Source organism: Juglans microcarpa x Juglans regia, chromosome 4S (genome assembly GCF_004785595.1).
Source record: "Juglans microcarpa x Juglans regia isolate MS1-56 chromosome 4S, Jm3101_v1.0, whole genome shotgun sequence".
Classification (NCBI taxonomy): Eukaryota; Viridiplantae; Streptophyta; class Magnoliopsida; order Fagales; family Juglandaceae; genus Juglans; species Juglans microcarpa x Juglans regia.
Genome location: NC_054601.1, coordinates 10615321 through 10633013, shown reverse-complemented (window position 1 = coordinate 10633013; position 17693 = coordinate 10615321). Strand labels below are relative to the sequence as shown.

The 17693-nt window shown below is 33.8% G+C and overlaps 2 protein-coding genes across 2 annotated transcripts; both read left to right on the top strand.

The window, feature by feature from the left end:
- The first annotated feature begins 3137 nt into the window (after positions 1-3137).
- On the top strand, positions 3138-5092 carry LOC121262595 (epoxide hydrolase A-like). Its single transcript, XM_041165128.1, has 3 exons — positions 3138-3671; positions 4191-4429; positions 4663-5092. Exons 1-3 carry the CDS (start codon positions 3207-3209, stop codon positions 4907-4909), a joined length of 951 nt encoding a protein of 316 aa, XP_041021062.1. The 5' UTR covers positions 3138-3206; the 3' UTR covers positions 4910-5092.
- A 7598-nt stretch (positions 5093-12690) lies between these two features.
- Positions 12691-15714, top strand: LOC121262594 (epoxide hydrolase A-like). The gene is made up of 3 exons (XM_041165127.1): positions 12691-13371; positions 14826-15064; positions 15308-15714. Exons 1-3 carry the CDS (start codon positions 12907-12909, stop codon positions 15552-15554), a joined length of 951 nt encoding a protein of 316 aa, XP_041021061.1. The 5' UTR covers positions 12691-12906; the 3' UTR covers positions 15555-15714.
- The last annotated feature ends 1979 nt before the right edge of the window (positions 15715-17693 follow it).

Below are 17693 nucleotides of genomic sequence, written 5' to 3'. Positions count from 1 at the left end.
TTAGTGGAGAGTTAATGCCGCCAATTATCCTATCCTTGCTGAGGTAGCATGTGATGTGTTAGCCACCCCCATTTCCACTGTTGGCTCGGAGTCTGCATTCAATACTGGAGGACGCGTATTGGATCCTTTTAGGAATTCATTGTCTCCAGAAACAGTTGAAGCCCTCATTTGCATTCAAAATTGATTAAGGACTAAACTTGTCGACATTCGAGAGTTAGAAGAATATATACAGTCGATGGACCTTGAAAATAAGTTTGAAACTTGAAATATTTTTTTAATATCTATCTATCTTGGTTTATTATCTATCTAACTCATTTTTTAATTTTTTTTAGATGATCATCTAGTTTCATCTTCAACAGAAGCTGTTGTGAGTCTCTCTTTTCATTGATGCTGAAAAAAATTTAAAGTACGTACTTTCTTCTTACATAATCAGTCAACTCATTTATTTATATGATCAACATATATGTGTGAGCATTAAAAGATATTTGTGGGCTGATGTCTAATTTAAGTTCGTTTCTTTGTTCAGGTCATACAAATCTTGTAGATACCTCGATCATCCTTATTTAAGAAGCCATGAACAATATGAAATATGGAATTGGGTATGTTTATTTTGGGTAAGTTGTCCATTATAAAAATATGAACTGTAAAGAATACTTAGTAGTATTTCTACTTTGCATTACTGCATGTTGATTAAGTTATCATTCTTTTTAAGAGATATTGTTAGTGTATATGTGTTTTCGTTGTCACTTTTATAATTGCTCCATGATGGCATCTGATGTATTATATATTGGTTGACATTGTTAGGTTAGTATAGAGAAGACCAAATATTCCTCCAGAATGCTTCTATAATTGTGATAAGATGAAGAACCATGCATGCACTCATATTTCACATATAGCTCTTTCCTTTTTCATATGATAAGACTCTTTCTTTTTTCAGGTTCCCTAGTTTCTCATGACGTACTGCTACAATTAGTAAACACTTAAAGGACACAAAAGCAGCTGAATATATGGCAGTTTCAAACTTTCAATTGAAGCATTTGGTAATTTTCATATATTATAATTTTGTGTTTTGTAATGTAATTTAATTTAATATATAGTGAATTGCATTATTGCATGCATTTTACATGATAATGCATGGCTATAGAAGGTTAGAAGTAGTAGAGGTTAGAAGTACTACTACTTGATCGATTACTTTTAACAGTAGTATTATCATACAGGAATATATACTATCATATTGGAATATATTACATATACATGATCATCTAATTTCAAATTAAATATATATATTACCAACTTTTCAGTAACATAGGCTTTTAAATTTTTTTAAAAAAAAAAAAAAAAAGCGTTTGAGCATTATTTTTTCCAAAAAAGAAAACAGCCAAGTCACTAATTAAAAAAATAAATCCAGATTGAAACCGGAACCCAGATTTCTGGGTTGTAGAAACCCGGGTTCATCCGAGTTCTGGGCCCGGTAAACTCGAAAATCCGGTCTAGAACCTGGATGAACACTCTTAACCAAATGTGCCTACTCATTTTTTATTTTTTTATTTTTCTTACTAGTTAAGGAAGTACTACTAGTGAATTTATATTTTTTTTATTTTTTTCCTAATTGTTAATGATGTTTAAAAAATACTTAAAAAAATAGAAAAAAAATTATTTATACCAGTGTGCATATTTAGTGGGCATATATGATAGTCATTCTAGCATTGCCCTGGTCAAGTACAATAACAGTCTCTTTTGTAAGTTTATCATTTCTAAAATTCTATCTGGAAGACCATTTATTTTGCACACTTTGCACGTCTTCACTTCACCTAACGTCGATTTACAATTTTATTCTTATTTAAAACTCTTCATTTCTTTCTCTAGGAGCTCGAAAGAATTCAAAAACTAGAACTAATTAAACCGACCAAGACGATGTCAAGCGGCTTTGAAGCATCCCTATCGGAGCCGTTGCTGCCGGCTATTGTGAAAACAACCATCACAAACAAGGAAAAACAAAAACAAATAATCTATTTAGATGTTAAATTAAGTTGAGTTTTTTATGAATAGAAGTGAGTTGAGATGGTGAAATGAGTTTTGTAGGACTCACCTATAATGAACTTAGATGTGTTTGGATGTGAAGATTAGTTTACATGTATTTATGGAATGTTAAAAAAGATTACGAGCTTCACGTATAAATAAATATTGAGTTGAAAAAGGTTATGAGTTCCATATATAAAGAGGTTCTGAGTTGAGTGATATTTATTGATTTGAGAGTTGAGTATTTGGATGTTAGACTCAACTTAAAATTAGATTGAACTGTATTGATGTCAGTACGTTCCAACATTGAAATGGAACCTTGTTTTGAATAGTAAGATTTTTAAGTGTATTTTGTGATTGTTCAATATAATAAATTCCTTTACAATTTTATAGATGTAAGTACGTTTTTTAATTACGTAAATTTTGTATCGTATGATTTAGTATGTAATAAACATTTCATTAAATACAGATTTATTATTCGCTTGAGCGATGTGTGGAGCGATAAATTTTGTTAAAAAGGTTGTGAACTTAAAAAACAATTAAAAAATATAAATCAAGGGCATGTATGGTTTTAAGATTTTTTTAAAAAGTTCAGAAAATTCTTAATGAATTTTTGTTAAAGAATAATTTTTCTATGAAATATGTTTTATATTAGAATTTATGAAAGTGCACAATATAATTGAAAATTTGTCTAATATAATTCTTTTATGATAGTTTTTGTTTTAATTTTTATAGAAGTTGTTTTTATTTTTGCGTCTAGATTAATAATCTGATGAAAAGCTGAAATAGTATTTTTTTTTTTAAATGTAATGATTATTTGATTTGATTTTTAAAATTTGTTTTAAGAAACTTTGAAAGATTTCTAAAAAGTGCCCTACCAAATTAGGCTAAGATTCCGAGAAATTAAAACATAAAATTGAGGAACCATTAACTTGAAAATACAAAGTATTTGGTAAAGAAACTGTCGGATATACTGATCAATCAAACTCAAAAGTCAAACCCAACAACCGAACTTTGTCTTTCATGCCTTGGATAGTGAAAACCTATGCGTTTTTAGTGTTTTTTTTTTTTTTTTTTTTTTTCCTCCTGTAATTAATAAATACAGGATCTTATCACTTTTGTCTCTGCAAACATCCCCATCAAGAACAAGAGGTGGAGCTAGAGCTGGAGTATTCCTGAGTGCATAGATGGAGGAGATACAGCACACAACAGTACCCACAAATGGCATTAACATGCACATAGCATCTATAGGTAACGGCCCAGTCGTTCTCTTCCTCCACGGATTCCCTGAGCTATGGTACTCGTGGCGCCACCAACTCCTGTCCCTCTCCTCTCTCGGCTACCGCTGCATAGCCCCCGATCTTCGCGGGTTCGGTGACACCGACGCGCCGTCCTCCCCCTCTTCATACACCCCGTTCCAAATTGTCGGCGACCTCGTTGGCCTCCTCGACCATTTGGGTATCGATCAGATCTTCTTGGTCGGCCATGACTGGGGAGCTGTGATGGCCTGGTACTTCTGCTTGTTCAGGCCAGACCGGATCAAGGCCTTGGTCAACATGAGCGTGGCGTTTCGTCCAAGGAGACCATCAAGAAAACCTGTGGAGAGCTTAAGGGCTTTGTTTGGCGATGATTACTATATTTGCAGGTTTCAGGTGATTGAATACATGATTAGTGATTTAATTTGGTTGATCATATAAGTTTCTGTTCTGGGTAATCGGAACTGTTATAGCTTATTTATTTCTATTCTTGGCAAAAAGTCTGCTTGGTTTGGGGCTTGGATTAAAGGTTAATTTCCGTCTTATGTCAATTACATTTATGATCAATTAATTGGTTGTTTCTCTTGTCCTGTAGCTATAGTTAAATCACTCTGTCAGAAAATAGAAACTTTATTAGGGCCGCTGCTGGCTTTGCTCGGTTTTTATTATATCACTCTGTTAGAGACAGTTGTATTAATTGCATTTATTAGGGCCGTTGCTGGCTTTGGTCGGTTTTTCTGAATGGGGTGTCATAATACATATATGTCTTCGATCTAATATGAATGGGGTGTCATAATACATTTGTGGGTCACTAAAGGAATAGAATTATTTCTGAATCATGTAGGGAATATAGCTCTCCTTTGCCATGAATCATTGAATGATCAATGTCATAATCAGTGTTGAGCTGTGCTGTAGGAACCGGGGGAGATTGAGGAAGAATTTTCTCATGCAGGAACTGCAAGGATAATAAAGGGGCTTCTTACATCTCGCAGTTCACATCCTCCTTGTATTCCCAAAGGACGATTTGGAGGTTCCCCTGATACTCCAATTCCATTGCCACCTTGGTTATCAGAAGAAGATGTCAATTATTTTGCCAGCAAGTTTGAAAACAAGGGCTTTGTTGGAGGCCTAAACTATTATCGAGCTATGGACCTGTATGTTTCTCTTACTTCTTAATTTAAATTGAAACGAGAACATCGCCTAGTATACGAGTCAAAGAGTGATTTTATATCAGCATACAAAAAATCATCTCCTACAGCTGCTACTTGCGTGTCAATTGTCAGAGTTTTATGATTTTCTGCGCAGAACTATTTATGACTGAAAAATAGAGAGCTGAGCTCATACATAACTCGAACTCATAACCTTGCTGTCTTGTTATGGTTGGCAGAACCTGGGAGCTCACAGCACCATGGACCAGAGTACAAATAAAAGTGCCAGTTAAGTTTATTGTGGGTGACCTAGACATCACCTATACCATCCCTGGCGTCAAGGATTATATACACAATGGTGGTTTCAAGAGAGATGTGCCATTCTTGCAAGAAGTAGTTGTCATGGAAGATACAGCACACTTTATAAACCAAGAAAAGCCAGAGGAGATCAGCACACACATCTATGACTTTATCAAGAAGTTCTGATTGTCCATTTCCAACATCAGCATCCTAAATTTCTGTATCCCTTTTGTGCTCCAGTTGCCTCTTTATTGTCTCTTTTGGAGGATTTCAATCCCAAATCGCATGCGATTGGTGGTTCTCTTCCCCACCTAAAATAATTGAAAGTACAATGATTTAGAGACCATTGCGACTGTTGAACATTGTTAACATGCTCTGTTTTCTCCCCTCCCCCTTCTGGTGAGTGATATGATTTGTCTATTTTTTGTTTTTGGTGCACTAAATTCATGCGCCTGCTGGATTGGAATCCAGAACTTCTCATCTATCCTATTGTCTCTAAAGTGACATTGAATTTTGATTTTAGATCAGCCATTTAAAGTATGGCACACTAATTGATCATGTGATTAAAAATAACAAAATTTAATATAAAGAACAAAATTTCTTATATATATTCATAATAAAAGAGCGAATTTAAGCCATACCCCTGCTGAAACGTCCATACTACATATTCGAGCAGCCTTGTGATGAATTTCTTTGCTCGCCCTAGAGTGCGAGCACAGCTTGCCTCTGACGGTGTTTTGAAGATATAGTTTTTTTTTTTTTTCTAATTTAAAATAATCTGTATAGGAAAAACCAAGCACATGTCTTGCATGTGACCTCCTACTAGTGTTATATGAAGAGAGAGACTGATAGTTGATTATAATTATATTTGAATTTGGTTGGGCTCACCCATCTAGAATATTAGAATGCAATAATAGCCGTCATATCGAGTTAAAATCTTACATTTTTGCTTTAGGAACTCATCAGATTTGGATTGAACTATTTATTCATATAAGAATATTTTATTTTTTTAAGTTCTCTCCCATTTTCTTTTATCATATTTATTATGCAACTATTTTCTGTAAGTTAAAATTAACATAACATTTTATGTACGTTAGACACTATTTATATTAGTATAATTAGACACTAATTGTATTATTTTAATCTTATTATTTAAGTTTATTAATCTTACTAATAAGTTAAACACTACTTATACTATACTAGTACAACTGAATATTAATGAATTAGGTAATTGTTAATAACAAATACTAAATTCTAACAATTAAGTTTAGTATATAAATTATAATATTAAACTTATATAGTATCACATGTATAAACGGTAAACCGGAAAATATACTAGACTAGATCGAAATCGGAAAAATCCAAAGTTTCGGTTTCGATGATAAATTCAGTCCAAGTCGGTTCTTAAATTTTCAAAACCGGTGTATACTTATTCGGTTCTAAACTTTTCCAAAACCAGATCAGTTTCACTCCGAAATCTAACTCTTTATCATATTTACGATTATGCTATTTTCTCTGCACCACTCTCTCATTCTTTCTTTTTAATTTTGATTATTTTGTCATTTTTAGTGTGAAGGAAGAAGTTGCAAGCACGTTAATTGAGAATATTGAAAAAGCTTAGGATGTTACAAATTTAATGGTAATTAGAAGAGATATTTAAAATGAATGGAAAGAAGTTTTAAAAAAGTAAGATTACTTAATACAGAAAATGAATAGAGAAACTAATGTATAATATATTGCAAGAATAATTAGCTAAAATAAATACATAATTTTTACCTCTGCTTCACCACTGGGGCTATGATTAATTTGCGATACATTAACTTCGGTTTACGTGGTTGCTTTTTTTCGACCACTGGGCTATGATTATCTAGTATAAGTGTGTAAATCAAATATGTTGGACTCATTCATGTCTATATTCTCACTGGACTATGAATTTCGTCATGACTTGTCTATACTCCATCTTTTGTTTGTGTATACCTTGTCTATAAAGGTTGTTGCATATCTTGAGTTTCATGTAATCTTTCCGGCAACTTTTGATTAATCATTTGATCAGTCTATTGTATTGGTTTTGATTTTACTGTTGGAATAAATATTAATTTACAGCTTGGAGTGTTTATACGAAGGATTGATTGTTGTTGTGGCTGGATTTTTAATGTAATGAGGCTATGATGATGGTTGAATTGAATGCTGGAAGTGTAAAATCAGCAGCTGAGAGGGGCTCAATCTCTATGGTAGGATAGCCTGGATGGCCATTTTCATTGTGAAAGGTTTCACAAAGGCAACCGGGATATTTAGTTATGGTGATTGTGCTCATTTCCTTTGCTTGACCATGCATTGACCATTTTGAGCCCCTATATGCCTTCTACACTTCAGTTTTGTTATACCTTTATTATACTTTTCTCTTGTATTCTCCATTGACTTTGTTGGGAGATATTGAGAGTGTCATATATCTTGAAAAATCGAACTATAGAGAACTGTTTTTGAGTTGGAGGTTATAGCAGCTCTTCATTAATCATTCAATGGTTTTGATGTTATTTTTTTCAATGTTTTTGGCTTAGCTGACATCTATTGATATCATCATATGAACTTGTTTCTAACATACACTGAACTGTTGAATGCTTGAGTTTATAGCAGCTCCAAATTTCAACTCTATATGCTTATGTTATGATGTATTTTTCTTGTTCTCTTCATTGTCTTTGTTGGGATATATAGGCTATCACTATATTTGTTCAATATGTTCTTGAGTTACACTCACCTGTTGACCAATTGGGGGGAGATGGCAACTCTTGATTTCAAATTCTTTTTCCAATATTGTTTTGTTTTTCTCTTGTTGTGATCAATGCCTTTGTTGGAATGTAATTTGTGACAATATGTTCTTGAGTTATACTCAACTGTTGACTGCTTGGGGTGAGTTGGCAGCTCCTGAGTTTGAATTCTTTCCCTCTATTGTTATGTTTTTCTCTTGTTGCGTTCAATGCCTTTGCTAGGATATAATTTGTGATAATATATTCCTGAGTTATACTCAACTGTTGACTTCTTGAAGTGAGTTGGCAACTCCTGAATTTAAATTTTTTCCCTCTAATGTTATGTTTTTCTCTTGCCATGATCAATGCCTTTGCTAAGATATAATTTGTGAAAATATGTTCTTGATTTATACTCAACTGTTGACTGCTTGGGGCGAGTTGGCAGCTCCTGAATCTAGTTTTTTTCCTCTATTGTTATGCTTTTCTCTTGTAGTGATCAATGCCGTTGTTGGGGTATTTTGAGGCTATGATAGATTGTTGTAGAAAATTGATTTTTAATTTTTTGAAATCAAACTTCATTGGGGACAAGGAAATAGGTTCAAACTCCATGGTAGGGTAGCTAGAATGGTCATTATTGGTGTAAATTTTACACAGAGAACCGTGACTTGCTACCATGGCGTTTGTCCCCCTTCCTCTAGGTCACCATTGCCCATTCTGAGGCTCCTTGTTGACCCAAGGTTTATGAGTTGATTCTTTATGTCTTTATATCCATGAACTGATTTTGAACATCAAGCCTGATTTGCATATCTAAATTACTTCATTGTCTACGCTTTATAGAGATGGGTTTATAAGAGTATGAAAATATGTTCTTCACGAACCTACTAAATGGGGACCCTAACATTGACCACTCATCCATGAGTTAAGCTCAACATAGTCCAGTGTTGATGAAAGACTCTCCACCCAACCCCAAGTTGAGGGTCTTACCACCAAAAAATACAAAGGGGTGCAAACTTCACCCAAGAGGAAGATAAACTACTTGTTTCGATGTGGTTAAATACTACTTTAGATGCTATACAAGGGACCGATAAACAATATGCCCAACTTTGGAAGAAAATTCTCTTATATCTCAATGAGTATAAGCAAGCTATGACCGAGTGAATAACTAGACCCTTAATGCATTGATGGTCCACGATTCAAAGATCGACCAATAAATTCTGTCAGAAATAGCCCAAGTGGAAGGGTTAAATCAAAGTGGTATGATCGAGCAAGACAATGTAGAAAGTTTTTCTAGCTTTTTATGCTATTGTTTATACATCATTTTAATGTTTTTGTACTATTAAATACACACTAATATTTTTATATTTTTTTTCTATTTGCAAGTTTGTCGAAGCGAAAATTATGTATCAATCACTCGAGAAGACCCAATGTTCATTCAAGCATTGTTGGCATCTATTGAAAGACTGACCAAAATGGGTTGAGCGTTGTTCCAAGGACTAGGTGAAAAGAAGATCCTTGATGTCGATGTCTTCAACTCATACATCTTGTGCTCCCGATTCATTAAATAAAGTCGAGTGGGAAAATGTTGTAGATAATCATGTCGTTGACTTAGGGAGGCCAATGGGAAGGAAAGTTTAGAAAGCCAAATGAAAGAAGGACTCTAGGTCAGCTAAGAACATTATCGAGATCTTGTGGATGAAACATACTCTTCTTGTGGAGTCACGTCTTCAAGAGAGAGAGTTGGTTCATCTAAGGATCGAAGACTACATTTTTATTGAGAAAATGAGGAGAATAGAATACTCCATGAAGACGAGAGAAAGCCGATTTAAAATCGAGGAGAAAGCCAAAAGGGAGCAGTTAGATTAATGGGAAGAGGAAATTTTGTTGATAGATGTGGTTGCCTTACCTGAAATATAACGACTTAACGAGCATAATTCCATCAACATCAAATGGAAATTATGGCTAAACGTAATTCAGATAAACAATGAAGATTTGTGACAATTGATATGTAGATATTTATTTTTTATGACAATTGATAGCGTTGGATGTTATTGATCTTCTTTTAAAAAACTTTTTTTTTTTTTGGGTTGGATGGTTGGACTTGAGGACATTAATTGTAATGTTGGAATGTTATATGATTGTATAGTTAAAAAGATCGTTCGAGCATATTTTTCAAAGTTTGGAGAATGAAGATGAGAAAAAAATGGCACAAATCATATGAATATTAATTCACGAAATGAAAGCATACATAAGAATGGAAAAAGCAAATTGACAACATATGTAATACTACCCTTTTCATTTTCTACTTTTCTCTATATAATTGCCATTGATGCTCATTTAGATCTGACAAGAGCTGAAAATGAGTTGAAGTGTTTTTAATTTGCTGATGACGTTGAATGAAGTTCATAAATTCACTTGTATGATTGCGCGAGAGTTCAGGAAAGCTACCATCAAGTTGTTCGTAATCAAAGTCGAATATTTCATTATCTTCTCGTTCGTTTTCGATAATCATATTATGTAGAACTACACATGCTTTCATAATATTTTTTAGATCACTAGTTTTGAACATTCGAACTAGGTCACGAACAATTGCAAAGCATTGTTGAAGCACCTGAAATGCACGCTCTACATCCATTATTGCTTATTCTTGTGTTGCTGCAAAATATTTCTTCTTATTCCCTTGTGGAGATGAGATTATATTAAAAACTATTGACTACTTTAAATATATACCATCGGCAAGCCAGTATACCATGTATAGTCATTACCAATAACTAAGAAATTGATTGTAGGATCAAGCCCTTGGGTAAGCTTAGTGAATATAAAAAATCTTTATAGCACAATGATATCATCGTGAGAACCTTTAATTCAATAAATGCATATCATATTCAAAGATTATATCACATTCATGGACAAAAGTATGGTGCACGAATGCTCGTCATAGATAAGATAATATATAAATATATAAAATATAAATAGAGATAGAGACTCCAAAATTTATGTAGTTTAACATAAAGACTTACATCTTTAGATCTTCTGAGAGTGAAATCCATTATGTTTGGTATCAGTCTCTCATGGCCTTACTTTGCCTCAATAAAAGGGAAAAAATAGTGTTGGAGAGAGCTCGAATTGAAAAAATGAGTTTGAATAGTGTCCGCCTCTATAAGTTCCCTTGTTTTATAGATGACTTCTTCATTCTCCCAGGAGTTCTCTCTTTTAGTTTTAGGATTTATCTGTCCTTTCTAGCCGTATCTTAATTACTTTATGCCACTTTCATTTTTGTATGTAAGTTAATTACTTTAAATTTAATCTCTTTCTTGTTTTTATCTTTATCTCTACGTAGACTTTGTCCTTTCCTTTTTGTCTTGATAATGGCCTTTACAAACGAGCTGGGTCTTGGTACATTTTATCCCAATAAAATAGATTTAAATATATAAAATATGTTTTATAATATCTATTAAGGATTGATATTATTCCAAAATGTTCACAACAATAAACACTATATCATCTCTTTGTGTCATCATCTCCTATATATATTTTTTATATAAGATATTTGATATAATTTAAAAAGATATAGATACAATATATAAACCGTATAATATATAATTGTGAAGTCCATGTCATTCATTGTTATTCTTAGAGGCATATCAACTCTTGGATTACAGATGAGGCTGGTAACTTTACTTGAATGCTTACATGTTTTTATGGACATGAAGGTTATAATATTTTGAGACATTTGGCCAGTTTGAACCCTTTGCAATGACTTTGCCTAGGTGACTTTAATGAGTTACTATTTCACAAGGAAAATTTTGGTGGGGTTAGAAGATGTGAAAAACAAATGGAGTCTTTTAGGATGGAGTTAGAAACCTGTCATTTATGTGATCTGGATTTTTCAAAATGAAACTATACATGGTCAAACAACAAAAGTGATGGCACCTTCCCTAAGGAGAGGCTAGATAAAGCTATTGCCACCAAAACTTGGTGTGAAACATTTGGTGATGGTGATGTCCAGGTGTCGACTTCATCCTCTTTTGATCAATGTCCAACATTAATTACCACTTAATCTAGTACCCAGCAGATACAAGCTTCTACTAGATTATCTCGATTTGAACCTAACTGGTCAACTTATGATATATGATTGTGAAGATGTGATTAAAAATGCATGGGCTCAAACTTGTCCTTCAATTGGGGGCTTTGATTGTCTAACAAAAAAGCTTAAATGTTGTATGTTAACAATGAAGAAATGGAGTAGATATAAAGATCCTGTCAGACCGAGGTTAAAAGACTTGAAATCCTGTAGCAAAAATTAATAGCAGATTTTGTTGAGGAGTATGTTGGTCTTCAAAGGGAGATTAACTATCGTCTTGAGAGACTGTATTTAAAGTGGAAACAAAGAGCAAAAGTCAATTGGTTTCAACAATGAGATCAAAACACTAAGTATTATCATCATTGTACTAATCAGAGGAAAAAAAGAAACAAGATATTGCAAGTCCTGGATGAACAAGGAAATGTTTTTACAGATTTCAATGGAATTGGCAGTGCTTTCATATGATATTATCAAAGGTTGTTTTCTTCCTCCTCTCCATCTAGTATATAGACATGTCTTTCTATTCTAAGAGAAAAAGCTACTCCTGAAATGAATAATGATCTTTTAAAAAAGGGATGAGGTTGAAACAACTCTCTTTCATATGGAAATGAGATATGGTGCTTGTTTTTATCAAACTGACTGGTCCATTGTTGGTAATGATGTATGTCATGCAGTGTTATCTTATATAAAAAAAATTATTATTTAAAATTATTTTTTTAATTATTAAATAAAAAAATAATTTTTTTTCGCGTGTTCAAACAGAGCGATACAACTTAAGAAGTAGTTTTTCCTTTCTAGGCTAATATTCCAAGAAGAGAGGTGTTACAGTCACTGAAGATTTGTCCCGAAAAGTGTCCCGAATTGCACATTTTATTTTTTTATTTTTCTTTACATTTTTTACATATATTTTTTTAATCATCATAAATATTTAAAAAAATTAAAAAAATTATAACATCATTAAAAAACACTTTTTTAATCACTAAGTGTAAAAAAAAAAATTAAAAAAATAAAAAAATAAAATTTCGGGACAGACTTTCGGGACAAACTTTCCGGAGCTTTAACATTTCTGTTCCAAGAAATTAAAACATAAAATTGAGTAACCATCAACTTGAAAAGACAAAACATTTGGCAAAGAATCTGTCGGATATACTGATCAATCAAACTCAAAAGTCAAACCCAACAACCGAACTTTGTCTTTCATGCCTTGTATAGTGAAAACCTATGTGTTTTTAGTTTTTTTTTTTTTTTTTTTTTCTCCTGTAATTAATAAATACAGGATCTTATCACTTTTGTCTCTTCAAACACCACCATCAAGAACAAGAGGTGGAGCTAGAACTGGAGTATTTCTGACTGCATAGATGGAGAAGATACAGCACACAACAGTACCCACAAATGGCATTAACATGCACATAGCATCTATAGGTAACGGCCCAGTCGTTCTCTTCCTCCACGGATTCCCTGAGCTATGGTACTCGTGGCGCCACCAACTCCTGTCCCTCTCCTCTCTCGGCTACCGCTGCATAGCCCCCGATCTTCGCGGGTTCGGTGACACCGACGCGCCGTCCTCCCCCTCTTCATACACCCCGTTCCAAATTGTCGGCGACCTCGTTGGCCTTCTCGACCATTTGGGTATCGATCAGGTCTTCTTGGTCGGCCATGACTGGGGAGCTGTGATGGCCTGGTACTTCTGCTTGTTCAGGCCAGACCGGATCAAGGCCTTGGTCAACATGAGCGTGGCGTTTCGTCCGAGGAGCCCATCAAGAAAACCTGTGGAGAGCTTAAGGGCTTTGTTTGGCGATGATTACTATATTTGCAGGTTTCAGGTGATTGAATACATGATTAGTGATTTAATTTGGTTGATCATATAAGTTTCTGTTCTGGGTAATCGGAACTGTTATAGCTTTTTTATTTCTATTGTTGGCAAAAAGTCTCTGCTTGGTTTGGGGATTGGATTAAAGGTTAATTTCCCTCTTATGTCAATTACATTTATGATCAATTAATTGGTTGTTTCTCTTGTCCTGTAGCTATAGTTAAATCCGTCTGTTAGAAAATAGAAACTTTATTAGGGCCGCTGCTCTCTTTGCTCGGTTTTTATTATATCACTCTGTTAGAGACAGTTGTATTAATTGCATTTATTAGGGCCGTTGCTGGCTTTGGTCGGTTTTTCTGCAAGTTTTGCTTGTATATTTATTACTATTAGTATTATTATTTATTAGTTGCAGTTCTGAGCTATATTTGTATTAGCCATTTTTATGCAGTTGTATTTCATGGATTCTTTAGTTTTTCAATAGCATTTCGTTTTGATTTCGACTTCAAAAGGTATTATTTACTTTAATCTGAATTCTCAGCTTCCTATTGGGAAGACTTCTTGAGTAATTTACTCCTGTAATTTCGCAAAATTCCTGCATTCCTTGTAGACTATCAACCAATTATTACTCACCCTGTACAAATCAATTACTAGAACCAAAAACTGATCTACTCCATTCGTATAGGTGGTCCTGTATGATTGGAAGGTTAAAATAGTTGTATAAATCTTCCAATTCATGTATGAATTGAAGGTGCCCTATCAAATTTTGATTGGAGAACGCTTCATTTGATAATCAATGCCAAGGAACCTTCTGCAAGTTTGAAATATCTACCATTCATTCTCTTTTGTTCATGGCTATAAACATAGTAGGACATTTTTGTCATGGATCTTTAGTATGAACTTTCTTCATTCTCCTTGGATGCTTAATCTGGTCTGCTTGCAAACACTTTTCTCTTGTTATTTGTGCACAGTAACCAATATACTGGCAAAGGAACTTGTTGATAGATGAAAAACTTGTTATTTTGGAGAAAATAATATCCCAACTTTGGCGGGGTTAGGGATCCCTGTCTGAGCTTCTGTCTGTTACATGTCAGTCTCTCAATTGCATCAGTGTCTTTAATTTATAGAGAACTTGATCTCTCTTGCTCTTTCTCTGGGTATAATCAAGTCCATATGGGTGATAGGGAATATCCAGACTGGCAAGATGTGCTTAAGACATAACAAAAATGCTGATGCCTAAATAGTAAATACCCCTTTCTTAAATTATTTGGATGAAGTTGCTTGGACTGGTCTGTAATCAATGAGTCACACCCATATATGTCTTCGATCTAATATGAATGGGGTGTCATAATACATTTGTGGGTCACTAAAGGAATAGAATTATTTCTGAATCATGTAGGGAGTATAGCTCTCCTTTGCCATGAATCATTGAGTGATCAATGTCATAATCAGTGTTGAGCTGTGCTGTAGGAACCGGGGGAGATTGAAGAAGAATTTTCTCATGCAGGAGCTGCAAGCATAATAAAGAGGTTCCTTACATCTCGCAGTTCACGTCCTCCTTGTATTCCCAAAGGACGATTTGGAGGTTCCCCTGATACTCCAATTCCCTTGCCACCTTGGTTATCAGAAGAAGATGTCAATTATTTTGCCAGCAAGTTTGAAAACAAGGGCTTTGTTGGAGGGCTAAACTATTATCGAGCTTTGGACCTGTATGTTTCTCTTATTTCTTAATTTAAATTGAAACGAGTGTATTGAAACATGGCCTAGTATACGAGTCAAAGAGTGATTTTATATCAGCATACAAAAAATCATCTCCTACAGCTGCTACTTGCGTGTCAATTGTCAGAGTTTTATGATTTTCTGCGCAGAACTATTTATGGCTCTGAAAAATAGACAGCTGAGCTCATACATAACTCGAACTCATAACCTTGCTGTCTTGTTATGGTTGGCAGAACCTGGGAGCTCACAGCACCATGGACCAGAGTACAAATAAAAGTGCCAGTTAAGTTTATTGTGGGTGATCTAGACATCACCTATACCATCCCTGGCGTCAAGGATTATATACACAATGGTGGTTTCAAGAGAGATGTGCCATTCTTGCAAGAAGTAGTTGTCATGGAAGATACAGCACACTTTATAAACCAAGAAAAGCCAGAGGAGATCAGCACACACATCTATGACTTCATCAAGAAGTTCTGATTGTCCATTTCCAACATCAGCATCCCAAATTTCTGTATCCCTTTTGTGCTCCAGTTGCCTCTTTATTGTCTCTTTTGGAGGATTTCAATCCCAAATCGCATGCGATTGGTGGTTCTGTTCCCCACCCAAAATAATTGAAAGTACAATGATTTAGAGACCATTGCGACAGTTGAACATTATTAACATGCTCTGTTTTGTCCCCTCCCCCTTCTGGTGAGTGATATGATTCGTCTATTTTTTGTTTTTGGTGCTCTAAATTCATGCGCCTGCTGGATTGGAATCCATAACTTCTCATCTGGCTCATCTATCCTATGGCACACAGTCATCGGCCGAAAAAAAAGGATAGAGAGTTCATTATTCGGATTCTCCAACATTAAAATGTTGTCCAGTATGAATTGCAACATTAAATACCACGTGTCTATCTTCTTTTTGGATTTCTGACAAAATAATATTACAGACAAGAATTTGTAAAAAAACTGTAATTCAATTATGATATGTTGAGGCTTGGATTAAAACTAGGACAATGCTAGGGATCCCACTCCAACTTTTTTTTTTTTTTTGGTTTTTTCTTAGTGTTGTTTAATAATATTGTGATTTTTTTTTTAAATATTTAAAAGTGTTAAGAAAATGATGTGAAAAAAACTTAAGTTTTTTTTTCCTTGTTTTATATTTCACATCATTTTTTTAAGTTCTTTTCACATCATTTTTTTAACACTTAGAATTTTCTTAAAAAAAAAAAAATTCACAATATTATTAAACAACACTTTCTTTAAATAAAAAAAAAAAAAAAAACTATGGGGAAATTTATTGGCCGATCGATCGGTTTTCAATAAAGTTGGTTAGGTCTTATCCAATAAAGTGCCGAGAGCACTCCATGCTAAAATCTATTAACTGTGACTGTTTCACTCATGTTCATTGAAATGTCTATTTTCAACATCTTAGCATCACATAATGTGTTTTAAGTTCAACAAAGCAACTGACCCTTGTCATAGAATCATTTCCTCGATCATATTGAAATAAAACTTGCCTACTATGCAAGTTTTTTCAACAGGAACTTTGACCGCATTTAAGGGGCTAAAGATATGAACAGTGTAACCTTGCTATATTTCTACTGGCTTAATTAGGTATGTATTTTTAAAAGGAGGGGATCCAATATGAGTTTACATTCGAGAAGTGTCAGACTCATAAAGAGACTTTATAAAATTAGAATTCATAAACTAACGTGGCTTAATTTACTCATATGCTTAGGAGTTGGTGGATTGCACTTATGAGACGACATTCAAGAAGTTGAGGACAGATAGATAATCAGTTTATATATTTTTGCTAATTGGATTTGGATTTTGGCTAAAGTAAGAGAAATAGATACATGAATTAGACTCTACAATGCACATCATTTATAGATGTCCGTATAAATTTCTTGGAGAATATCAAATGCTTGATAAATGTTATCGGACTTATTTTATATGTTTATATCTATTCTACTCTAAGTCCTAAAATTTGATTAAGAACAATAGAAAATCTCTATCCTTGCATCATTTAACATTTTAAATTGTTTGAATAGTTAACATGACTGCATCCATGTTGAGTCTACACTAGATGACCATTATTTGGAAGTGCAATTTGATGTCAAGATTAACTCTACGTGAATTAATAGTAATACACTATTAATGGTCTCTTTTAAAGCCTTTTGTTTCATCAAAATTCATACAATTAAGATTCTATTTATTAATTATTTTCCAGAACTTTCAATATTTAGATATTCTAATTTGATTTAATTAAATGTAGAACGCAATCAAACAATAACATATTTATGGGCTTAATTTACTTTATCTCCATTCCAAGAGTATTATCCGGTGGACATCAATTATTCTAAGAAAAAGTTGCGTAACGCTGAAATCACGTGACTCGAAGCATCTCTCAATCTAGTTTCACTGATCAATATTATGTACGGATTAGAGAATACTGACCAGTACAATATTGTCAGACGATATTTTCTGGCCCCATGTATTCAGAAACCTTGGGCTGATCTTTGTTTTCTGGCCCCATGATTTATTGTTTGTGGATGAAACTTTAATTTTTTGTAATGTCGAAAGCGGACAGATATAAATTTTAAGAACTGTTTTTAGTATTTCGAAATTG